Genomic DNA, 26827 nt, shown 5'->3' with positions numbered 1-26827 from the left:
CAAAAGCATGTGAACCAAATCTCATCTCGGCTGTACTATTAAAAAATGCTCTAAAGTTGCTCCAGTCCTCTCCAAACTTTACAACAAATGTCTTAATGAATCTTGCTATCCTGACTGCTGGAAAACTGCTTCTGTGGTACCAGTTTACAAGAATTCTATCGAAAGAACTGAACCATTAAATTATCGCTTCATTAGCCTACTTCCTCTCTTTGCCTAAATATTTGAATCCAAAACTAATCAAGCTATAGTCATCTTACAGTTGCTAAACTTCTGATTGACCAAAAATATGGATTTAGGCAAGCCTATCCTACAGCAGATATCCTTACTGTACTTTCTGAACATATATACCATATACTGTACAAAACTGGGGAGAGTAGGGCAGTAGCCCTAGATATATCTAAGGCTTTTGACAGGATATGGCACAACGATTTCTCAGGAAAATCAGATCATTCAGTATCATGGGACGAATACTTAACATAATTAAATTGTTCGTAAATAAGAGAAGAATTCAGGTTGTCCTTGACAGTCGTACATCTAAACAACAATATAAATACGGGTGTACCTTAGCGGTCTATTCTTGGATAAATGACCTTCCTGATAAAATTGTCTCTGAAATGGGTATATTTGCTGATGACACCACGCTCTATAACAGGCATGAGGGTGAAACAAATGAACACATATCGAAGGAAATACCAGAAACACTAGAGGAAGACCTCCAATCTGTAGTGGAATGGCGACAAAAATGGATAATCATTCAATGCTGTCAAGGCTGAGCTTGTTTCCTTCAATTACAAGAAACCTTTTCAATCACCAATAGGTATAGATACTATATACATTATTTAAAAGTACTTCTTTCAAACTCCTTTGCTTAATGTTCACAGGGAACATGAGTTGGTACCGGTACATTGAGAGCATTGCCAAGGCTGCTGCGAAGAAGGTGGTCTCTCTCTACCATGCTAGAAAGTTACACTTGAAAGTATCCTGTACCTCTATAAGGCCACCATTCGCTCATGTGTGAAGTATTGTCACACTTGGGCTGGTGCATCTGCTACTAGTCTCTCACTCCTAGAAAGAAATCAAGAGTCGCCAACCTGATAGGTTTTGAACTGTCATCTAAGCTTCAACCTCTGTCCCATCATCCCATCGACGAAATGTTGCATCCCTTTGTCTGTTTTACAAATATGTAAATGGTGGATGCTTCGACGAACTACAAGCCTCTGTACTCCCTTGACGTAAATACTCTCGTCAAATCTGACAAGCGGCAAAATCCCACCCCTACACAGTAAAGATCCCTAGATGTAAGAAAGCCTTCTACTCTAATAGTTTCTTCCCCCAGAACTGCTTGACTTTGGAACTCCCTCGGTTCTTGTTTCCCTGACTGTACTGACATGCAGAAGTTCAAGTGTAATGTGAACGGACATTTTGCTGCTCAACTCCCTAGATAGCATCTCTGCAACTTATGTCCCTGATAGTAGCCTCCTACGTCAAAATGACACTGCCTTGTTTAGGGTGAAAATGTAATAAAAAAAAATAAAAAATAAATTTTTTTTTATTTTTTAACTAAGGATGTTGTTTATAATGGTCAAAGCTGATTTGGAAGCTATGATTGGCCTTCACATCTTTGGCATGTGACTATAGAATTGTGATTGGCTGAAGTATGCCGAGAAGTCGGCAGCAAACCTGGATGATCTGCCTCAACTCATGGTGTTGCATTACTTTGACGAATACCTTCAGGAAAGACGCCCTTACCCTCCTTCAAAATAGGGTCAGTTTAGAGGGTTAACTGTAAAGAGGTCATTTGTAGCACACGTTTTATCAACAACAGACTTGGATGAACTACCTTGATTCGTGATGAAGTGAATTCACTTTGAGCTGACTCAACCCAACCCACTTTGGATGAATGCCGTCAGAAGTACAAAGAGGAGGTTCCATTTCAGTCTTTAGGTTGAAGAGGTGATTGGTCCTGTAAAACCGTCTCCTAGTGGTCGTCTCACAAACAACTCTTCCAATTTTCCAATAGAATAGAGTCTGCTGGTAAAACTAGCATGAAAATAGAACTGTGCGATCTACTATAGAAGACAAAATAACACTTTTCGACTCCCGTGGCATTCTCTTTTGACGTGACCAGAAGTTTTAAAATCTATTACAATAGTTATGTTTATAATCACAGGTTAAATAAGTTGTATATGCGTCATAATCACATGGGCACACCAAAGCTAAGCATCATTGCACCTGGTCAGTATTAAGATGGGTAACCATTTGAGAATATAAGCTGGTGCATGTACCTTCCTTATGGCAATTTTGAAGAGGTGAGATTAGAGGTTGCGCAACACTTGCTTCGCACAAACAAACCTCCAAATAATAGGGTAGACAAGAATCTCCAGTCTTGGTAGAGAGACTAATCACTGAGAAGGAATACTCCATAAGCAGCACCAGTTTTAGGGGAGAGGGGCATATCAATCCTATCAGCCTCTTTGAAAAATTCATGAAAAGCAACCGCATTCCTTTTCAGTTTATTGCCAGAAAATTGCTTCATTGCATGTGACAGGTTTCCCTCAATTTGATCATTATGTATTAGCTGTGTGCTTGAAAACTTTAAAACCTTGGAAAATTATGGGATGGTAAAAATAGTCAAAAGTAATTCCAATTCCAACTTCTGTATTTGGGGGTTGTGGAGAATGTGGAGTTACCCCTTAGTCATGATTGGAGCAAAGTGGTACTACCTGTTAGGGCATTTGGTGCTACCAGATCGGGTTGTCTGTTGATACTGGCTTCCTGACCAAAAATGTACCAAACATTGATGTTTTTTGCTTTGAAAAACTCAATCATGTTCTGCAAAGTAAAAAAAAAATTTTCTACTGTACAATCAAGGCAAGCACCATGAAAGAGTTGATATACTAAATCAGCGAACGAAACTTTATGAATAAATATTTGAAGATATTAAGAACTTATGCATAAAATCTTTTCTACAATTACCAGATTTGGCATTAAATGATGCAAAAAGGTTGATATGCTGTAAAAGAACAAAAAAACATTCATATCAGCAGATTCATTATGTGTCGATAATATTCACACTTTATCTTTTCTGATTGGTTTGTGAGGTTTACAAAAAATTTTCTTTACTTTTTCTATTGTAAAAATGTTTGGAAAGTTGTGGCTTTACATTTTACAAATCTTGCTCATTGCAATTTTCCAATTTGTTTCAAAGTTTTTGTTTTTTTTTATTAAAAAAATGAAATTTCTGCAGATTTCTGATCTCCAACATTCAGAATTGCAACAGCTGCGTCGTCACATCCGATCCTGTTTCCACTCCATTAACTGCTTTTTGATGCCTCACCCTGGACTTAAAGTTGCAACAGATCCGAAATTCAATGGAAGACTAAAAGGTGAGAATATGGAAGACATCATTCTTGCGTAAAATTATGAAAATTCTTCTCTTGTATTACTGTCACACTTTGTGTATGTATCACAAAGACTGTCACACTTTGTGTATGTATCACAAAGACTGTCAGTTATAATTCAGAAGACTTTATTTCACATAATACTCAAAAAGAAATATGAAGAATTCCTTAATCTGCGGAGTTTCAAAAAATGTGTCCTTTTCATCAGAGGAAAGGTTCTAGCAAAATTATAAGCAAAGCCATGATTTTGCTGGTACTACAATAAATTAAAACTGCATCATATATGCATAAAAGTTAGTGGAAAGAGTTTATGAAATGCAAAAATGAAAAATGCAAGCGAAAGGATGTGCAGTTATCAGGTCCAGAAGTCAAATTGGTTATAAGATGCAAAAGTCGTATTCGGTTAAAGATATTGATAGCAATCCAATTATTCAGCAAAAAAAAAAAAAAATGCATATCAGTCCCTCACTATTTTGGAATATGATTAAGATTGAAATCTTTTAATATTACGAAGCAGTGCCCAAGTTTACAGCTGTTTGAAGAAGTGTTTATTTTCACTAACAAAACAAACATCAGAACGGTGTGATAAACATATTTAGCTTTTTATAAATATAAGTTGCATTCCTGTGCCTGTTTGATCCGTATCACTTGAATGGAATGTGCTCTAATGAACTTATATCACTTGTGCCGCCTCCATATGTATCCTCCTGACAAACACGATAAGCGCAAAGTTTTACCCCTTCACTGTAGAGATCTCTACATGCTGAAAGTCTTGTACTCTAATACTTTCTTCTCTTAGACTGCTAAATTTTAGAATTACCTTCCTGTTTCCATTACTAACCAAGAGAGGTTTAAGTGTAATGTGAACAAACATCTTGCTGCTCAACTCCCAATAGTCTCTTAGATATGATCCCAAATAATAATGCCTTACAACCAAGTGATAAAATGCCTTATTTGGTATGAAAAGCGTTTTAGAAAGTATTAAAACATATTTCGAGCATTGTTGTCGCATGATTGGCAGAAATTGAAGAGTAGATGTGATGCAACAGAAGTGCGGAAGAATAGCAGGTAAGCATATTGACAGAAGACGTGGGAGCTTTGAGGTTTTGAATTTAAGATGGGATGTTGATGTGAGAGGTGGGGGAATAAAGGTTAGTACGGAATTGGGCCAGAATTAAAAGATGAACGATGCTATTAGAATTTCATTTCCCACAATTGTTTTTAGCAAGAACTTGAAAGAAACTTAAATGTTGCACAGTATTATTGCTAGTACGTGTGGCATCTCATTATGTGCGCGTTTATTACAGCTTTGCAAAATTAAAATTCTTATTAATCAAGCATATGCGAAAGCATTGCGTGTGACATCGTGGGTTTTAAGAGTTCTCTTATGATTTTTTTTTTTTTTTTTTTTTTTTTTTTTTTCTGCTAAGGAAATGCTGAGGTTTATCAATAGTGATAGTTCAATCCATGGTATTTGTGTATGTATATATGACAAGTCTATATTCGAAATTTCAAGGCGTTGTCCATCTTACCATTTATTTCTTTAAGTATCAAGAAATGCACAATTCTTGACAGCACCTGCTCCATAGCGCATAATCATTCATGTAATTATGTCAATTTTTGGATTTCTTCCACCTTTAACTCCTCCATATTTAAAGGAATATAGGCATGATTACAAAATCGGAAGAGAAGTTGTAATTATTTTTTAATTTATGCCATCTTTGAATATATTTGTATATACTCTATAGTTACATCGAGCTTCATAAATTAAATTCATTGATATAAATAAAAGGCGAAATATTAAACATTTGCCCATAAACACAGAAATAGTAAAAATGAAAGATAGCATGATCATATTAAGATAAGGCTAGAAATGATAGATTTAACATGTAAATCTATATGAACAGTGTGAGGTGAAGATAAATATTAAAATTATTTGTATAAACCTTTTTAATTATAGTTTTTCTTAAGAGAATATGTAAATTAAAAGGATAAACAAATAGCGTAACATGTAAATAAAAATTTATACAAAACTAAGGCAAATTGGGAAATGAATAATTGGACATATAGACTCAAATTTGGAAGGTGTAGTTTAGGATTTGTGTAAATTAATCAGAGTGAAAAAATAATTATAAAAATTAGAAAAAAGATTAAGTGAATATAAAAATAAAAAATTGTAGAATTATCATCTAATAAGAAATACAGAAGTGGGATACTTAATTCGAAGGTAAATGAAAACAAATTAAAATAAAATGAGAAGGAACGAGGCAAGTCCAACTGCTTGATCCCTTAAAATAGGGATTATGAAAAAATATGACAAATGTATTTTGGTGAATGTTAACATTTGTCCAAATGGTTATGAAACAATTGTAACACATAAGGAAATACACCATATGATGTTCTCGTTTTATATTTTGTTGTCTTGATTTTTGAAAATATATATATATATTGAAAACTGCTGGGTTCTTCTGCTTTACACCCCAGAACTCTTTTGAAAGGAACTTTTCTCTTCTATTTCCAGTTTTCTGTTTTGAGCAAAAGCACGCCCCCCCCCCCTATCCGTCAGTTTGGTCTTTTTACTCTTTTGAAATCTTGGGAATTCTTGCAGTTAATCTTGCCTTTTTCTTGATAAAACCAACCACGCCTCTGCTTCTTTGTCTTCCTCTCCCAGTCTCTTCGTATCAACAGCAGACCTGTCTTTTAGAGGTGAATGCATTGGAAGAATTACTAATATATATATATATATATATATATATATATATATAAATATATAGATGCTCATTTGTGTAATGGTAGCAGTGGCAGTATTTTGGCTTGTTGAAAATAATTTTTGATAATTTATTAAAAGTATGTTTCACTTTGATTAAAAAGTTTACAATAACAATCATCCAAAGGAAATAAGATTTACTTTGAATTTGATTTTTATGACAGGAAAATTATTGCGATGAAAAGTGTTCTGATGACTTCTATCCACTTGTACCCCCTCAACGTACCCGCAATAAACCTTCTTAGCTACAAAATATCACCTCTTCACAATGGAATTCACTTTTATGCTAACAAGGTCTTCCTTCCAACTGCTAGACTTTGGAATTTCCTTCCTGCTTCCCAGACTGTTCCAACATGCAAAATTTTAAATATAACGTAAACTAACATCTCGCTCCTCTCCTTACATAGTCCCTTGTATACATGATCCCAAATTGTATCCCCTTACGTTCCAAGTGGCAATGCTTGTTCGGGGGTGAACGAGAGTAAAAACATAATTCATTAAAAATACTTAGAAACAAGTGATTAAGGAATACTTGAGTCTTTTTCTCAGAAAACATCGGATGTATCTTGAAGGGTTAAAAAGTATAAATTTACTAAAAATGTACCGTGAAGGGTTAAAAAGTATAAATTTACTAAAAATGTACCGTGAAGGGTTAAAAAGTATAAATTTACTAAAAATTATTTTAACGATTGTCACTTTACAACTCCTCTTCTTCCCACTCAGTTAATTCATATCTTATGAATCCAAAAATTCTATTTTTAGCATTGATTATCCCCAAAATGTTATAAGCAAAATTCTTCCCAGAAATATATCTAGTACTCACGGGAAGGACCAACATCCTAAGTGAAAGTTATTTGTGTAGAATGAACTAGGTTTGAACTTAAAACACTCAAGTCATCAGTCCATGTCGTTAACCATTGAACCATTATCATCTCCCACTCAGTTAATTGAATATTCTAAAATGTCTCCCACTCCCAAAGGGCAATGTTGTAGGAAGGGGGGGGGGCTTCCTCTTTCAGTTTAGGGTGGCGTCAGGCTTTCCGGCTCATAATGAAATCTTCAAAACCTGTTGTGAAATCTCTTTTCAATGTTTTTCCAATTTTATCTCCTAATCGTTTGATTCATCTTGCTTGACAGGTTCATGAAACTGAAAAAACTAGTTTATCATCCCCCTTTTTTCTTTTCTTTTCTTTTTTTTTATAATGCCTGCCTACACAGTATGAATTGATTGTGCATAGGAGAAATCAATAATTTACCTCGCTTGTCTCATCTATTTTAGGTATTTTATTTATTTATTTGTAATTTTAATTTGATAGTTCATTCCTTTCAGTGCTCTAGCAGCTGTTTTCTTTCCTTTTGACTCCTTAAAATAAACTTTTTTCGATTATATTGAATCCTGAACAACTTGTATAAATCCATATTCGATGATTCTCGACGACATCTTTAACAATACACACACACACAAATAAAATGCTTCAGCTTTTAGATGTGAACATTTCATTAGTTATATAATTGGTCTTTTATGTGGTCAGTTGCATAAGTTTGTTTTTGAAGTCTTAAAACTGAGGTAGGGGAATATATCACAATTTATAATCAGAATTTTGATTTCCAGAAATTCACACAGATATTATCGGATACTTTTTCTTTTTTCTTTCCAGTTATTCCCTATTTAGTATATCTTTCATTTCTTCTCTAAGAAAAAATTTACGATAGAATGTTTTTTTTTTTTTTATGTATCCTTAAGCAAATTGGTATTAACAGCCATTACATAGCTATATATATATATATATATATTAAATTCCCAATTAATATCCCAGTTACATCCAAGTGGCGATATGCCTTGTTAAGGATGAACACAAGTTCAAAAAAGGAAATTGTTCACAAAGATACACAAAACAGTTAAGTGTTGCAGTGAACATGATCAAAAGGATCAAATAATGGAGGTCAGTATACTTAGAGTTTATGAACAGTTTTACATTTGACAATGAGCTTTGCAGCAGTTTACGTATGTTAGGAAAAGTTTAAAGAGTGTGTTGGATTTGTGACGGTTAAGGAGTTTCTACCTTAACACAAAACACTAGATTTGGTTTGAAGCAGATCGAAATGATCTGATATCAAATGACGAATGTGGATGTGGACTTCAACATTTGTCAGCGAGATGACACAAGAGAATACCATGAAAACTGTATTAGGGTTAACATTCATTGTTTAGAGCGAGCACACAAGAGCTCTTGGCTAGTTTCAATAAAAAGCAATCTTGGAAACTGGTTTGGCTGCCTCATACCCAACGTTACAATCTTCAAAGGAATTAAAAAAAAAATGTTTATGGAAATTTTTTAAGTTTTTGTATGAAGGTATACACTTTTCTCTTCACCCTATATACATTGGGTGAAGATAAGGGTATACAACTTAAGATATATATTTCTAATACAATAGTCTAAATTGTACATATGTATATAATCATATCCTTTGGACATAAATACCCAGTACTGGATATGCCCTTAAACTATATCCAATGGTGAGGCCCCAGCTTGCGGGCTTTGGGGAGTGTGGAGCCACCCCTTAATTTTTCTATTGTTATTCATTAGCTTTGATTGGTATAACTTGCATAAGTTTTTTTATGCTGAGAAACTGAATGTGATGACCAACCAAATATATGCAAGCAAAAAATCAAATTCAGAAATATCTACAAAGATCTATAAAAACAGATTTAAGGAACTGACAATGAAATCGTAAAAAGTCCACACTGCTATACTAACCTGTGGGGCATGAGATTATACTGACTGCTCCCCTGCAAAGGGTAAGGACGCTTCCCCCCTCCCCCCACAATGAGGCCACCTGTTGGCTGTGGGTGGCGACCTGTGATTCTCAAGAACAAGGACTGAGCAGCCCATGATTCAGCAACTTAAGCAATCATATGACTTGCAACACTTAAGCGATCGTATGACTTGCGACACTTAAGCGATCGTATGACTTGCGACACTTAAGCGATCGTATGACTTGCGACACTTAAGCGATCGTATGACTTGCGACACTTAAGCGATCGTATGACTTGCGACACTTAAGCGATCGTATGACTTGCGACACTTAAGCGATCGTATGACTTGCGACACTTAAGCGATCGTATGACTTGCGACACTTAAGCGATCGTATGACTTGCGACACTTAAGCGATCGTATGACTTGCGACACTTAAGCGATCGTATGACTTGCGACACTTAAGCGATCGTATGACTTGCGACACTTAAGCGATCGTATGACTTGCGACACTTAAGCGATCGTATGACTTGCGACACTTAAGCGATCGTATGACTTGCGACACTTAAGCGATCGTATGACTTGCGACACTTAAGCGATCGTATGACTTGCGACACTTCACTTTAGCCCTTACTGGGCTAGACAGTCAGAGAGGCCCAATCCGACCAATCAGCTGGTCATGTTAGCCCTTTCTCAGATATTCAGAATCCGGACAGTGGCTATTGGGTCCTTCTTGCTGAGGAAGGACGCATACTTTTTTCTGTCCCCAGGTGAGTAATTATCCTGAAAATGAAAGCCCAACAACGATCTTAAATCATCAGTCATCAGCATATTTTGGCTGATGTGATAAATTATGTAGCTCTGATGTTATGAGGTGAATGGATTTTCTCCTAGGTGCATCCCCGCATAGTGGGTAGGGAGCATAGCCAATGAAACACAAAATTTACATATGGCACTTCACAAATTCCAAGCCATTGCAAGTAAAGTCATGAAATACAGTTAAATACCATACTCTGAATCTGATACAGATAGTGAAGCGAAAGTGATAACCCTATCTGACATTCATAGTTCTTGAGTCTGTGGTTGACAAACCCATCAAACTTTCACTCTTCATAATAGAAAAATATCCCGCAGCGAATGTGGCTCCAAAATCAATCAAAACCACTTGTAACAATACCTTGATAGAAGTTAAAAACAAGTATGCAGAGATATTGCTAAAAACCACCAAATTACACAACATAAAAAATATTTGTATCCCCATAAATCTCAACACATCAAAGGATTGGTGAAAAGTGTAGAACTTGATAATTGTACGATAGATGAAATCAAACAAAAGTTTAAAAAAAAACAAAAAAAAAACTTGTAACAAAAATTTAAAAAAAATAAAAAGTTGCTATAAAGAAAAACGATCAAGAAATAAAAACTAACACATACGTCCTCACATTTAACCAAACTTCCAATACAAATTAAGATTTGGTACATAACTAAAATGGAAATCTATATCCCTAATTCATTTAGCTGTTACAATGAAAAACAAAACATAAAAATTTGGTGTTTTATTTAATTTTTTTTATTAATAACTGTCAAAAAGAAACCCAAATTTTTTTTTGGGGGGGGGGGGGGAATAAAATAATTTTAAGGAAAGGTTCAAAGAAAAAATTTTTGTTTTTAAAATATTTTGCCAGTTTTTTGTTTTTAAGTTTTTTTTTTTTTTTTTGTTTTTTTGTCAAGGAAAACTGGAAACCATTGTTTTTCCAAGTATTTTTTAAGTATTTTTGTAAAAAAAAAAATTGTCTTAATTGGAAGAGAATGGTTTAAAGATTCATTATGTTGGTACTATACATGCTTTGCATGCAACAACTGTTAATATTTGTCCAAAAGTCATCTGCTAGATACCCAAACTTAAACCATGCCATATATTCTGCCATGCAGAATAAAAAAAAAAAAAAAAAAAAATTTGCTCTCCTTGATTGAGCGCTATCAACGATTGAAATTCAATTATTCTTCATCTTTGGATATCTCTCTACCTGGAATAAATTATATATGTCCAGTTGTCCAGATGGGACATAATTTAAAATATTTTTTTAGAATCCAAGTATTATGTGTTAACTTAAATGCTATTTAGGTTTAACTATGATTTAATGTTAGATTAAAGACTAAAACGTTTTATTCTCAATTCTTTGCAGATATTGAACCTGATTTCAGGCAGCACTTGCGCCATCTTGTCAAAAACGTTTTGTCTCCGGAAAGCTTAGTCGTCAAAGAAATCAATGGCACGAAAGTTACCTGTGGTGAATTGGTTGAATATTTCAAAGTACGTCATCTTTCTCTTTTCTATTTCTTTCGGGTTCAATTTTAATAAAAAGAAATATTTATATATATGGACTATATATACAATTAATACTTTGCCTAAAGAAAACTATACCTCCCTGACACAAATGCGCCTACATTAATACCGTCCCGTTTTTTTTTTTTTTCTTTTTAATTTTTGCACAACTATGGCATGTTTTGCAAAGCCCAAAACAATCCCCCCTCCCCTTCCCCCTTTTCCCCACAACACTTCCCTACTAGCTTCCTAACTTAAAACATTAAAAACCAAAGTAATAAAAACAACCGAACTAAAATCCATGAATAAATGTAAACAACCTGAAGTATACTCCTCCCCCACTTTTTTTCCCCTGTCGGTAGGGCATGAGAATAAGCCGATTGCAGAGGGTAAAAATCCCTCAATGGGGCAACCAGTTAGCTGTAGGACGTGATCCTGGTGATTGAGTTAACCTAGTCCTGGGTGCATAAAAGTCTAGATACTACAACACATTACTTTGGCCCTTACTTCGGCTAGACGTGTGGTCGGAGAGGCTCAATCTGACCAATCAGCCAGTCACGCCAAGCCCTAGCACTTACACCCAAAATACCAACTACCATAACAAAGAACAAAACTCAAAAGTACTCCAATTTTTTTCCCCAACTACCACAAATAGGCAAACAAAGTAAGTGCTAGAAGGCAGTCGCAAGGGTCAATCAATTGGAAAGACCAGAACTCAACACTCCATCTGAACATATGTATTTTTGAGAACATAATAAACAGGAAATAAAGTGCTTGAAAACTCCTTATCAAAAGAGTATATCCTCTACGTAGTCCCGACATGAATGGTCAAGGCGAATGCGTTTCCTCCCTTACTATGCCCCAATTTTGGACTCCGAGGTTGGTAGGGAGCATGGCTGATGAAAAATGAACCCCAAAATAGATGGCAAAAAAAAACAAATGCAACCCCCTCAAAACCCTTAAAAGAAACCATTCCTTTGACTCTGACCTCTCGAGCTCAAATGAGGAACAAAAATTCAAAACTAGGAAAACTGTTCCAACTATCGGTGATATATATTAACGTTTAACAAACCAACAATATGAAAAGAAATCAAAATTGGTTACTTGAATGTAAAAGAACAATACCTCCGTTAATATATTTCAACTGCCAAAAATATGGACATCATAAAGAAGCCTGTAAAACATAAAAAAGAAAAAGAAATAATGGAAGTAAAGTACAAAAAAAGATGGAAATAGAGAAAAAGTAAATAACCTCATGAACACAACACAACAAATCATCCAATAAAATTGTTGTGGAATAAAATCTAATTATAACAAACTTCTTATACTCATTTCACTCTTCAACCCAGCCATTGTCTGCTTCCTACAAAACAATAACCATTTCAAAACACCAAACTATGAACAATACAAATATTTCCATAACACAGGCCTTCGTCCTAATGGAGGCATCTCAAGTCTTGTAAGGAATAACATACCTCAAAGTAATTTCTGTCAAAACAAATCTCCAAGCAATCACAACTCAAGTCACATTACACAAAACAATTTACTCAATATACCCCCCCCCCCCCTCATGAACCAATGAATGAAAATGAACTAGAAAATCTAATAAAACTACTTTCACTGTTCATCCTCCTAGGAGACTTTAACTGCCACAGTACATTATGGGATGTAAAATTCACAAACTCAAAAGGAAATAAAATCTGACAACTAATTAACAAAAATGACTTATGCCTCCTCAATCAAAAAAATGCCACATGCTTAAATCCAACAAACAGATCAACTAGTGCCATTGACCTTACCATGTGCGATCCATCAAGCTTCTTGGATTACATATGGAGCACTTACGAAGAACCCTGTGGAAGTGATCACTACCCTATTAAAATCAATTACAATAACTCCATCCAAAACCCAGATGGAACACTAACAAAGCCAACTGGGCCAAATTCAAAGAACTTTGTTCACTACAATTAATAGAACATCAAATCCAAACAATAGAAGAATTCACGGAAGTGCTCATAACAATAGCCAAAAAATGCATCCCCAAAAAATTCTCCTCCTGGAAAAAAAAACAAACCATGGTTCAATCCAAAATGTAAAATGGTTATCAGACAGAAAGGCAGCCTTAAGAAAATTTAAAAAACAACCAACAACTTAATAGAATACAAACACCAAAGAGCTAAAACTCTAAAAACAATTCAAGAATCCAAAAAAATCTGCTGGCAACAATTTGTCAACAAAATCAACACCACCACTAAACCCAAAACCATCTGGAAAATGATTAGGAAAATATCCGGAAAATATAATCTGAACCCAATCAAACACCTCACAAATAAACAGAAAATAACAATATAAAATAAAAAGATATTGTCAACACACTAGCTAAAACCTTTGTGGAAAATTCATCATCAAAACACTACAATGAATAATTCCAAATACTTAAGAAACATGAAGAAAAATACAAAATAAACTTTAACTCCAAACTCCTTCTCAAAATTTATAATCAGATATGGGAAACAAGATTTCCCAACTTCATGGAAACCAGCAACAATACCGATACCCAAATTGGGAAAAGATACATCAAACCCGGAAAATTACAAACCAATAGCTTTCACAAGCTGCCTATGCAAAACGTTTGAAAGAATGATCAACTACCGTCTTCTATGATATTTAGATGACAACAAAATTTCTAAAATCTGATGTGGATACCAAAAAAATTGAGGATGTATAGACCACATCACTAATCTCTAAAATTATATCAGAAGTTTTCATTAATAAGGAACGCGTAACATGTTTTGTTTTTTTTTAATCTTGAGAAAGCATATGAAACCACTTGGAAACATGATATCAAAAGATCTCCACAAGATTGGACTAAGAGGTAGACTACCTGAATTTATTACAAACTTCCTCAGATAGATCTTTCCAAGTTTGCATTGACTCTACTTTATCAGACTCACAAAATCAAGGAGTGCCCCAAGGCAGCATATTATCAACAACTATCTTTAACATAAAAATCAATAACATTATAAAATAACTTTCTCCTGATATACATAGCTCCTTATACGTAGATGACTGCTCAATCAGCTACAGATCAAAATACATTCTCACTATCATAAGAAAATTTCAACAAAACATAAATAAAATTAATAAATGGCCAACAGAAAATGGTTTCAAATTTTCCCAAACTAAAACAAAATGCATTCATTTCTGTAACCAACACAAATTCCACCCTGACCCAACCTTACAGATGGAAGGTGAAAAAATTCCATTCGTAAATGAACACAAGCACCTAGGAATCATTTTTGACAAAAAATTGAACTTCATTCCACACATCAATCACATCAAAACCAAATGTAACAAAACATTACAACTCCTATGAGTCATCGCTCGTACAGATTGGGAAGCTGACAAAAACACACGACTCAAACTATATAGAACACTCATCAGATCAAAAATAGACTATGGCAGTTTCATATATCAATCCACCAGAAAGTCATATCTAAAAGCCCTCAACATAATATGCCACTCCAGACTAAGACTAGCACTAGGAGCATTTCCAACATCCCCTGTAGAAAGCCTATATGCAGAAGCGCATGAAACCCCTCCAATGCTTAGAAACCAAAACCTACACAAAACTAACAGCCAACCCCACAAACCCAGCACACAATAGCACTTTAAACCCACATCGTAAGCACCTCTTCGACCAAAAAGAAAATTCAATCAAAACTTTTGGACTTAGAATAAAACGGATCTCCAAAGAAGCAAGTCTACTGATAACCAGAATTCACGAAACTGTCCTACTCAAAACCCCCTCCCTGGAAAATTGTAACCCCTAACATCGATCTAAGTTTAAGTAAACATGAAAAGAAACACACCCATCCAATAACTTATCATGATGATCTCGATAAAATCAAAGAAAAGTATCCAAATCACACACATCTATACAGATGGGTCCAAACGAAATAATGCAACAGCCAGTCCAGCAATACTCAATAAATCAATCAAAAAAACAAACCAACCTCCCAAAGAAACATTAATCTTCAGTGCTGAAATACATGCTCTAATTCTAGCTCTCAATCTAGCCTCCAATTACAAAAAATCCAAATTTATAATCCTTTCAGACTCCCAATCGACTCTAAAAGCAATTAAAAATAAAAAGACAGACAACCTCCTAATTGCAAAATTAGTACAAAAATTAACTGAATTAAACAGTAAAAAAAAATCATTTTCTGCTGGATACCGAGCTATTCCGGTATTAAAGGTAACGAATTAGCAGATTCAGCAGCAAAAAACGCCTTAAATCTCGCAATCGATACAAATGTTAAAATTCCATACACAGATCTAAAGACATATTAACGCATACACAACAGAGAAATAAACACCCTAACAACAAACTTCACAAAATCATGCCAAAAATCCAAAAAACAAGAACAAAATACGAAATTAAACAAAAGAAGTCAAACTAACAAGAATAAAAATAGGCCATACACACTTAACTCACTTATGCCTCCTAAAAAAAGAAAGCCAATCCATCTATATACCTTGTCAAACATCACTCACAATAAAACACATACTAACTGAATGCACTGATTTTGTAACAGCAAGAAACCATTTCTACAAAAACAATATTAAAGAGCTATTTGATAAAAACAATCCCCCACATCATACTCTCATATCTTAAAAAAAACTTGGCCTTTATAAAAGAATTTGAAAATAACCCTTTATGGAGCAGCTCCCTGAACCCATAGACACTCGGCATAAAATAACCCAAATATTTGCATTAATGAATACCTCAACGGAATTATCCTCAATTAAGAAACTTATTTATTAATAAGAATATAAATTAATAACTATGCATTATGGCTACTGAAAGAAATATTGGCAACCTTAGAATTAATGAGGCAATACTTACAACTAGACTTGACTCGCAAATTAATAACCCATTAGAACGCAAGATTCTTAATTTAACATTCTTACATAACTGAAAAACATACATACATTTATGCACAAATTTGAATAAATTATTTTTGTTACGAGTAAACGCCTAACGACATTCAGGCAAATCCCTTCATTCCAGCGACTACATACATTATCTCCATTTAAAAAAGTATGTTTATTTGAAATGACATGTCCGATAACAAATGCAAACAAAAACGGTAATGACAATTTAAAATTTTCTTATGTTGAAGATATTTTGAAATATTGGTCATTTAAAAAAAATCAAAGGAAAAAGAAAAAATAAAGATTTACACTTTTTTTTATTGAAGACCAAATTAACACATTTTTATGCACTCTAACATTCATTTTCAAGTATTCATTAATCAAAATTTTAACTATTACATAACGCTGATCAAATGTTAAATAGCACTTTAGTATACTAAGTTAAATGTGACTGACATTATTTAATTCCATGTTTTTTTTTTTTCTTTTTCACTTTAATATTCTTAGTTTGTTTATAATGCTACAGATTCAAAATTTTCATAACTTTTCTTGTATAAAATTAGTATTTTTCTTATTGGTTGCCTTGTTTCTCTAATTTTTGCAAAATCTTCATTTCCAGGCTTATATAAAAATCTACCAAGGAGAAGAACTTCCAGAACCGAAATCAATGCTTGAGGTAATCTTTGTCATTATATTACAGCAGATCCCCGGCTTACGGTTGCTCTAGGATGTGTGTGTGTGTGTGTGTGTGTGTGTGTGTGTGTTTTCAGATTATGATGTGGAATACAGTGTTTTTCTGGCCCCAAGTTACAGTATTTACTAGCAATACACATGAAAAAACTGAAATAGCTTAAAATATTTCAATAAAATTTTCAAATACATAGAAAGAGCTTGATGAGCTAAGAAAGAATCTTTTTTAAATGTTTTAGATCCAATTAAAATTGAGGAAATTATCATTTTTTGTGCATCACACGTTTGAATATTTTTCCCTCTTTAAGACCATATGCGTTTCGTCACATTTTTTACACTACTTTTTCAGTAAAAATGTCATATCTTTGTTAAAACACAAGACTAAGCAATGAAATTTACCATATAAGTTTATTTTTATGCTAGGAATTAGAATATTCTACTGAAAATCTCTAAAAATTAATGATTTCCAAATAATCTGCAGTAAATGCACATAAATATGCTGCAATTCCTTAAAAATGACATGTATCCATTAAAAGAAAAGAAGTTAAAAAAACTCAAAGCTGAATTGTAATGCATTTTATGCATAAATAACTGAAATCTAAATCTAGGACTGTTTAAAAATGAATATATTGCAATATTTCTATGGTATTATTGTAGATTAATACCTTCCGTTAATTCCCCACCCCATCTGACCACCTTTCCAAAGTATGCGATTTTACCTTTGTAGGCAATTACGTGTGAATACCTTAAAAAAACTTTAATGAAAGATAAACAAGTATTATTTTAGAATTTAATGTAAAATGATTCCCCATTTTGAGCCATTCTAGTGTTTTAGGGCAGTTAACCATTTTTTTTTTTTTTTTTTTCCTTTTTTTTTCTTTCTAAAGACGATTATGTATGGGTTTAAGAGGGTCTTTCTGCAATTATGAGAAGGTGGAGAGGTGGCCACTCTGACTTTGGGTTAATGATAGGGCTATGGAAACATCCTGAAGACTTGATAGAAACAAAACAAAAACAACTTTAGAATTTACAGTGGGGGTTAGTTTCACATAAATTTAATTTAAAATAATTCACTATTTCAAGACCATTCTAGCGTTTTAGGACAGTTTACTAATTGTATTTTTTTATGGGTGATAATTGGTGCACTTTTCTTTAAGGAAGGAAATTTTTTTTTTTTTTTATAGACACTTAGATGTAGCTTACCAAGGAAGTTTGTTTGGTGAGGAGCTTGCCACTTAGACTTAGTGTTATTGTTAGGGCTAAAGGTTTTAAGAGGATGAGGCTTGCCACTTGTACCTAGGGTTAGAGGTACGATTAAGGGAGCTTTTTTTTTTTTTTTTTTTTTTTTTTTTTTTTTTTTTTTTTATTTTAAGGCGTTTGACCCCCATATTTATGGTTAGTGAGTCATAATTATTAGCTTTTGAAAACATGCCTTAGATTTTGGATATCCAATTACTTTTAAGCAAAATTAAATTTAATTTCATATCTATTTGTCATAATTCTTAAGGGGTGTGAAACTTAACAAGAATTACAACAAATAGACAAAAATGAATTTCATTTAAAACAAGTGACGTCACTAACAGAAAACGTGACGTTTGGAAAACTTATTAAATATTTTTGCCCACTTATTTAAATATCAAAAAACATTTTTTGTTAAAGCTAACAAATCGTTCACAAATTTGATAAATTTGGTTTTCATCATCATTTACATTTCTTGTCCGAGTGACACATTATTTCGTTAAACTTTCCAGTTTAAGACGTTTTTTTTATTTCTCTACCTGGACTTTGGGCCAAGATCACAGTGTAGTATTCTGATGTTACACTTCACCTTTCCTCTGTCAGTGAAGGAGAAATGCTCATGACAGACAATTTTTGTTTGTTTCTATCCAGATTGACCCTTTTTGGGAAGCTGGATTTTCCTCAAATTAACTGACCTTGTGTCTAACTGTTCTCATGGGGAGGCAAGTAAATAGGAACTTAACTAGAAACTGAGCACGTCCTACAAATATTGAAATGTTAGGTACGGGCAAAAATGGGCGGACAAAGATCGGGGGACGTAGTTTTGAAAGCCGATTTATCATAATTGTTTGTAGGTTTCCGACTACTTTTTGATTGTATTTCAAAGATTAAGGACTAAACTTTTTTTTCCCCCAAAAGGAAAAAAATATTTGTACACGTGAAAAAAAATGTTATGAAAATGTTTCATGGTGAGCTACCCAATTCCGCTAAATTTTGAAGTTAAATAAATTCATTGTAAAAATCCTTTAAAAGATATATATTAGTTTTCTGGGTCTATTTCAAAGATAATTAGTAAATTCCTAAGATATTGAATTAAATAATAAAAAAAAAAAAAACCTTGTTTGTACAAAACATAAATTAATTAGCCCAAAAACAGTGATTCTGCCGTTTGCAAAACGCAACCAACTAAAAATTTTGTAAACCTGGAATATACAAAGGCCCAAAATTTCAGGCAGTCGAAAAACTGAAAATGACATAATGTAATTAAAAGGGAGGAAGGGGTATGATAGGTTTCTTTTTTTCCCAGACGTGCATCTGTGCATTCCTATTCTGAACGTTTGTATGAATTTTTTCATTTTTCTATGTTCCTGTTTTTAAATTAATTTTTTTTTTTAATTATTGTTCAATATTATATTAAAAATGTTATGCTGAAAGTTTCACATTCTTGCGAGTAATGAAATTATTTAAAACTTGCATATAAAAATTATGTGAAACCTGTAATTTAAAAACAAACGTAGAAATATTAAAAAATTAAAATATTGAAAAAAAAAAAAAAAAAAAAGTTTATAATCTACATATCCGTTATGAAATGAAGTTTTCCATAAAAAAAAAAAAAATTTCTGAGAAATTCCATTACCGCCACAATGTTTCTTGTTTAAGCTGCCTACACAGTTCTAGTAGACGGTCCGTGATTGGTTAGTTTTGAATGAGTCAAGTGAATTGCTTGGCGCCTTTTTTTTTTTTTTTTTTGTATCATGCTTTTATGTTTGAGTCCACGTGAATCTCTCGGCAGGATAGGACTCACAAGTGGGTCTACCAGGAAAAGCCTTACCAGGAATGGAGCCGCCACTATTTCTTAATGTTATTTCACCAAACGGTCTTACAAAGGACTTGCATGGGATGGCATCCTTTGAACATTTCATGTTTATACCTACTAAATATTGGAACTTATCTCAATTCAATTAGTCCCAAGCGACTCGATGCCTAATTATAGGCGCCAACATTCCTGCCAAGAACACCATGATTTATCATGGATCATTTTGAGGAAAATGTGAACTACCTCTCCACCAAAAGGAGTTTTAACTACTGGCTCTCTGTTTAAAAAGGTAAAACTTTCCTGCTGTTTTGCAATGGATTGTACCAGAACCAATGACTTTTCTTTGCTGATGTTATTAAATAAATTGAGTTTGAAGGTATGGCTTTTGTAATTTGTGGATTTATTTTGCCTCTGCCAGGGAGTATCAAGTTTGTGAAAATTAAATTTCTTACATTCTTAAGTTTGCAAAACGATTACTTTTTTTTTAAAATTTTATAATTAGTGCAAGTTCTTGATTTGAAACAAGCAGATTCCTAGTGTTTTTTTTTTATTTGAGCAAATTATTGTTGATTCTTTTTATAAGTTTCTGCGTAATTGTTTAATTGCTAGAAACCGTAGTTTGTTAACTTTGAAAAAAGAGGAAGAATTTTTTCTGTTTTGTTAAATTAGAAAAGTAAATTGCATTTATTCGAAGTCCCATGTGGATTACTTGTTTTGTGATTGAATTCAGAAAAAAAGCGAAAGAAACCGTTAATGATTTTTTTTCTTGACTTAAATGTTTAAACATCACACTAATTTGAATGTGTTCTATCTTCACACATTAAATATTAATTTAATTTTAAATTAATTGATTGAATTGAGATTTGCTAATGTTTTGATTTCTGCAATGCCATATTTTAATGTTCACATTTAATTTATTTTGTGCTACCGTCTTGTCAGTTTTCAAAATAATATTGTGGGTTGAAATTTTATTTGATAATACCCCCCCCCCCCCATTTTTTCAGACACCTCTTGGTGTCACTTGGGAATTTTGAGTTTAGTTTAGAGGTGTAGCTTGATTCTTATTCCTTAGAGCATTTGCCCTAATTTTGGGTCCGATAAATTACTGACGGCAAATTTTGTTAGCGTTGTTTATTGATTTGTGGTTATGATTCTGTTTTGGAATAATATTGGCGGTTTTCGCCACCTTATACATTTGCAGATAATTATATCTGCTATTTTATTAATTGTTCACTAGGGACGAAATATGGCCCTAAAGGAATTAATGAATAAATGGGAAGCCAAAAAGCTTTGCATAAATAGTGCTGTTAAGTGGTTAGAAGTTAACAACCCTTCACTAAATATTTTAAGGTCCCAAGAGACGGTAATTAGAGATTGGTTGAAGGATCTGGATGATCTGTTAGACCTGGTTTTAATCAAGACTCCAGATGTGAAATCACATCTTTGTGAGATTTCGGAGCAGTTTTCTCCGCAAATTGAAGGAAAATTAACGTTGAAATTGAAAATAGATGTGCCATGAGACCTTCAACCCACGACGGTTATGCCCGTAAAAATGCAACTGGATTGTCCAAAGTTTTCCGGAACATCCATAGAAGATAGGTTTTCGTTCAGAACCTTTCTGAATGAATTCGAATTTTGTACAGATAATTTGAACAAGGCTGACAAATTGTTAGTGCTTAAATCTAAGCTAGATGGAGAAGCCTTTGAAGTGGTCTCCAGTCTAAATGTAACATCAGACAATTATGATGTAGCCTTGAAACTGTTAAGGGAAAAAATATTTAAATCCAGATTTAATTAGAAATCGGGTTTGATGAGATTATTCCTAGCGCGTCTCGCATAACAGATCTAAAAAAATTTAAGGTCATTTCTCAAAAAGGTTAAACGAGATTTGACGGAACTTGATAAGTCTTTCGGGGCTGACTTTTTTATTGAGGGTAGAATCTCTGGGGCATTCATAGCCCATGTATTATTTGTAAAATTTCCTAATATTATAAGAAGGGAATTAATGAGTAGAAGTGGCAAACGGTTCCCTTCTCTAAATACTATAATGTCCCATGTGTTTGAAATTACGGAATATTTATTAGCCGCCCCGCTCTATGTTCGGCAGGAAAATTGCGTGCCAAGATTGGCGCCTTCTTTACCTAAGATGAAATCCAATATGGTGTCTTCTTCTCCACATGAGGTGAAAACCACTTTATTATGCAAGCTGTGTGAAGCTACAGATCATTTGATTAAGAACTGTAGTAAATTTCCTTCCTTCAAAGCTAAATGCCGAAGGGCCAAACAGTTGAAATTATGTACTCGGTGTCTGGGTGAACACTCGGATGCTGTTTGTCGAGGAAGTAAGGGGTTTCCTTACCCATATACAGTTTGTGGCTTAAAAAGCCACTTTAGTGTAATGTACCCCAAGGGAAATAAGTCATTTGTGGGTAAACCATATTCTGGACAACAGAACAGTATTTTTCCTGTCTTTAGAATATCGATGAAAGCACATGGTCGACCTATTTACATTTTCTGTTTGATTGATACTGGGAGTCAACGATCGTTTTTCGCCCAGGCAATTCTATTTAAATTGTGTTCTGCTAAAAACATAAAACCCAAGAAGGTTGATATGGCTGTGAACATGTTGATTGGCAGTGACTCCTTGAGATTGCAGGAGCACAATCTATATATCTATGAAAGTGTCTGTGTGTACATTTCCATATGCAATAACTCTCAAATTTAAGTCGACAGACTTGAAATTTGATATACAAGGTACTGAGATTTGGGAAAATCGATATGATCGGCTTTTGGCCAGAAATTTGGCGATTCAGGGGTCAAAGTTCAACAATTTGACTTTTGAGAACTCTACCAAACTCCTCCGACAATTTTGGGTCTAAATACTTGAAATTTTAGATATATGTTCCTTGGACATGGATCTAACTTAATAACTTGATTTGAACCCAAAACAAATGTTAAGGGGTCATAATAGCGGTCAAAGTTAAAAAAAAAAAAAAAAAAATTGACCTCTGCAGTCTCTACCTAATTACTCAGACAATTTCTTGTCTAAACATTTGAAATTTTACATAAAGGGTATTCAGAGATAGAGCAAGCTTTTTCATCAGTTTGGGTCGAAAATGTTTAGTTACCAATATATAAATGTATGTATGTATGTTTGCAAGTCTGCCTAAAACTTTCAACAGAGGTGACAAATTTGACCAAAATCAGTATTGTTTTAAAGTTCGACTTTTCATACGACAAATATCGAAAAATTTGCTAAAAACATTAACATCTTCACCTTCAACTAGGCACTTTTCTACAGGGGGGGGTCGCTTTTTTTGCCGATATTTTTAAAGAAATTCTCTCCTTTCGATTGTCTAGACTTAATTTAAACGTAAGTCAGTTCAGGTTTGGCGATGGTCGTAACCGTAAAGACGTCCGGTTTTTTCCCTGTTCTTTTCCTTTTTCGCAGTATGGGTTCGAGACTTCCTTCCTACTACCACTTTTTTTTTTTTTTTTTTTTCTCTCCAACATACACATCTGAACACTCGGGCAACACCGGGTTTAAATGCTAGTATATCTATAAAAGTGTGTGTGTGTGTGTGTGTGTGTGTGTGTACATTTTCCTACACAAAAATTAATTTTTAGTCTACAGACTCGAAATTTGATATACAGGGTACTGAGATTTGGGAAAATTTATATGATCATTTTTGGCCAGAAATTTGGCTGTTAAGGGGTCAAAGTTCAATGATTTGATCTTTGAGAACTTTACCAAACTCCTCCGATAATTTTGGGTCTAAACACTTGAAATTTGTTGAAATTAAATAGAAATCAGTATTTTAAACTATGAAGTAGGAAATAAATAACAAAAAAATTACATTGGGCACTTGTACAGTTTAATCAAGACATTAAAAATAATGAAAATATCGAAGAAAAAAAAAGGGATTATATTGTACGCATCCGTTTTGAATTGAAGATCTCCGAAAAAAAAAATTCACTTAATTTGATAGTAGTTTTTTTTTTTTTCTTCAGCAGAAAAACACATTTTTATGACAGCACGGTGAAGGGAGACGTCTTTGAATTTAAAATATTTTTGTTTAGATTTTTAGAACACACCACGGGGAGATAACTCTGTTTAAAACGCTGACACTCCCTCCCCATCTTTAATTCTAGTTTTTCTTCCTAAAAATCGAACCTTGCATTATTTTTGCCTTTTTTAATTCTTACACAAATCACAAAACACTATGTATCGATAGTTATAATCCTCAAAAGACAATAGAAATCCTGTCACCACCGCAGCCATTGTCGTGAAGTATCGTTAGCTTCATCAGTGGCTAGTCATGTTTTCTCTTGTTATTTTTGCTACTCGTGTGATGAAGGTAAGGTTGCTTATATAGCATGCTCATTTTCAAATCCAATGTAACTAAGGTTTTCTTAACCTGTTCTCTTCAATAACTAAACCCTATCCATGTTTCACCATTACTGATCATCATGGAGTTGTCTCACCAACTACCTGATATTAACCCGTATCCTTAAGTGACCTGGCTTTGATAATTGGTGACTCTAAAGAACAAAAAAAAAATCTGTCTGGACCACTTACCAACAACAAAGTCTGTACGATCATAGTGACAAGATGTGCCTCGATCTCGTTCATCACTTCTCCCCGTGAGTTGTAAGATTCTGGAGCAGGAATCTGAAGAAAAAAAGATACAAAATTATGACTTTCATGGCATATAAGTGAAGATTGGCAGTCAGTAAAAGAAAGGGACAAATTTTCATACCATCAAACGGTTCATGTGCTAGCACATCAAAAGATAAAAATCAAATAAAAGCAATCATACCTTCAGAGTGTTTAAAAAAACGACAGATTTTTCCAGGTCTTCACTAATGACATCAAGCATCCACGACGGAAACATCTTCATCTGTAAAGATGAGACAGTTTCCATTGTTCAATTAAAACACAAACTTAAACAAAAATACAGAATATGTTACGGCACACCAACAACTACAGAGTCGTCGTACTTATTAATTCTTAGGTTCGAAGAATTTTTTTTTTTTTTTTTAATTCATTTTTTCTTTTCAACAATGTTGATTTTATTTCTAATATTTCAGGTTGTTTGTATTGCTACAAATGCTATTGTTAATACTATTATTAGTGTTGGCAGAGATCCTTACTTAGTAACAAGTTGAAAAATAAATATAGGTACTTGTACAGTTTAATGAAGACATTGAAAATATCGAAAAAAAAGTTTATATTGTACGTATCTATTATGGGAATGAAGTTCTCCAAAAAAAAAAAAAAATTTCACTTAATTTCATCAAGTATTTTTTTTTTTTTTTTTTTTTTTTCTTTTTTAACGAGAAACAATTTGATACCAAGCAAAAGGTTCGATTTTTAGGGGGAAAAAAAAACTAGTATTAAAGATGGGGAGGGAGTGTCAGCGGTTTAAACTGAGTTATCTTCTTGTGACATGTTCTAAAAATCCAAACAAAAATGTAAAAATTCAAACATGTCTACCTTCAACGTGCTGTCATAAAAACGTGTTTTTCCGCTGTAAAAAAAAAACTACTCCATCAAATTAAGCGATTTTTTTTTTTTTTTTTTTTTTTTTTTTTTTTTAGACCTTCAGTTCAAAACGGATGCGTACAATATAACCTTTTTCCGATATTTTAATTTTTTTAATGTCTTTATTAAACTGTACAAGTACCCTAACTTTGTATGTTTCAGCTTGAAATACTACATAATGTTTTAAGTTTATGTGAAAGCTATATGTAACACTGAAAAGTTAGTTTAATGCAAATATGTGATAAAAATTGAATTTGAAATAAAATGGATTTCTACGCTTCAAAAATGATGTCCCAGTTCATGAAGAATGGACAAAAACTTTGCCTTTATCATACGTATTGCGTAATTTCCAAATAGTTACATGTGTGCCCTAAAACATTCTGTTGCCTTATTTTCCCTGTTTTTTGCCGTTATTTCGATTAATTTCAAATCTTGACTTTGACTTGCCATAAAATTACAATCTTCATTTGTTGTAGCATTTGAAAACGCTAAACTTCAAAAATGCACAGAATTTATATATCATAGCATAATTAAAAAACAAAACAACTTGGTTTTAAATGGCCGAGAATTATTTAATGCTAAATTTTTTTGCATGTAATGAAACCTGCAGTTTTTTCCTCCTACCTTGTGCAGCCACATCCCTAATTCATCTTTTAACAATTGATGACAAAAATTAAAATGCTTGTGATTTATTCCTTTTTTTTTTGTTTCTTTGACTATAAATTGGTAAAATAGTTTGATTTTAATGTGAGCATTTTTTAAAAGTTTTTGTACATTTTAAATTTTTTAGGCAACTGCTGAAGCCAACAACCTGGCAGCCGTAGCTTGTTCACGGAATCATTACATGCAATCGATGGAATCGGTAAGTTGCATCTTCACAGGAAACAATTGCTTTTCTCACCCACATGCAGAAAAAAAAATCTGAAATCTGCATGGAATTTCAAACGTAATAAGAGCATGCCTGTGGATTAAATAAATTTAATCCACAGGCATGTTCTTGTTTCATCAACCATGACAAGATAAAAGTCCTAAGTTTAGCCCACACTGATGATTGAACCTTCAACCTCTAGAAGAGTGTAAGTTACAACTGAATTTACCAAGTACTTTATCCACTATGCCATGGGTCCTTGTAGACGATTTTAATATGAATTTTAGGAACCTTAAACCTATTTGTTTTTAGATTACTACTTATCACTATATATATATATATATATAGGAAATTTATTACTGTGAGTCCAGAATGAGTTTACAAATTGTTTCAACTAGAGGAAAATCCTCATATATATATATATATATATATATATATATATATATGGCATAAGATTAAAATCCAAAAATTGAAAGAAATT

The 26827-nt window shown here is 33.4% G+C and overlaps 1 protein-coding gene and 1 long non-coding RNA gene across 6 annotated transcripts in view; one reads left to right on the top strand and one right to left on the bottom strand.

The window, feature by feature from the left end:
- Window positions 1-26827, top strand: part of LOC145279649 (atlastin-2-like) — a 234906-nt gene that overhangs the window by 194870 nt on the left and 13209 nt on the right. For all 5 annotated transcript variants that reach the window (XM_080130901.1, XM_080130892.1, XM_080130883.1 and 2 more), the window contains 4 exons: window positions 3248-3386; window positions 11111-11238; window positions 16808-16864; window positions 26269-26340. In XM_080130901.1, coding sequence (XP_079987027.1) covers window positions 3248-3386; window positions 11111-11238; window positions 16808-16864; window positions 26269-26340 — 396 coding nt within the window. The remainder of the gene's footprint in view (window positions 1-3247; window positions 3387-11110; window positions 11239-16807; window positions 16865-26268; window positions 26341-26827) is intronic.
- Window positions 24326-25061, bottom strand: LOC145279687 (uncharacterized). The gene is made up of 2 exons (XR_013868430.1): window positions 24754-25061; window positions 24326-24605 (listed from the first exon to the last, which is right to left on the bottom strand). It is a non-coding gene; the product is annotated as an uncharacterized LOC145279687 (long non-coding RNA).

Source organism: Euprymna scolopes, chromosome 1 (genome assembly GCF_053919585.1).
Source record: "Euprymna scolopes isolate OS-2025 chromosome 1, ASM5391958v1, whole genome shotgun sequence".
NCBI lineage: Eukaryota > Metazoa > Mollusca > Cephalopoda > Sepiida > Sepiolidae > Euprymna > Euprymna scolopes.
Note: the sequence above shows the minus strand (reverse complement) of the source record. Positions and strands in the feature narration are given on the sequence as shown.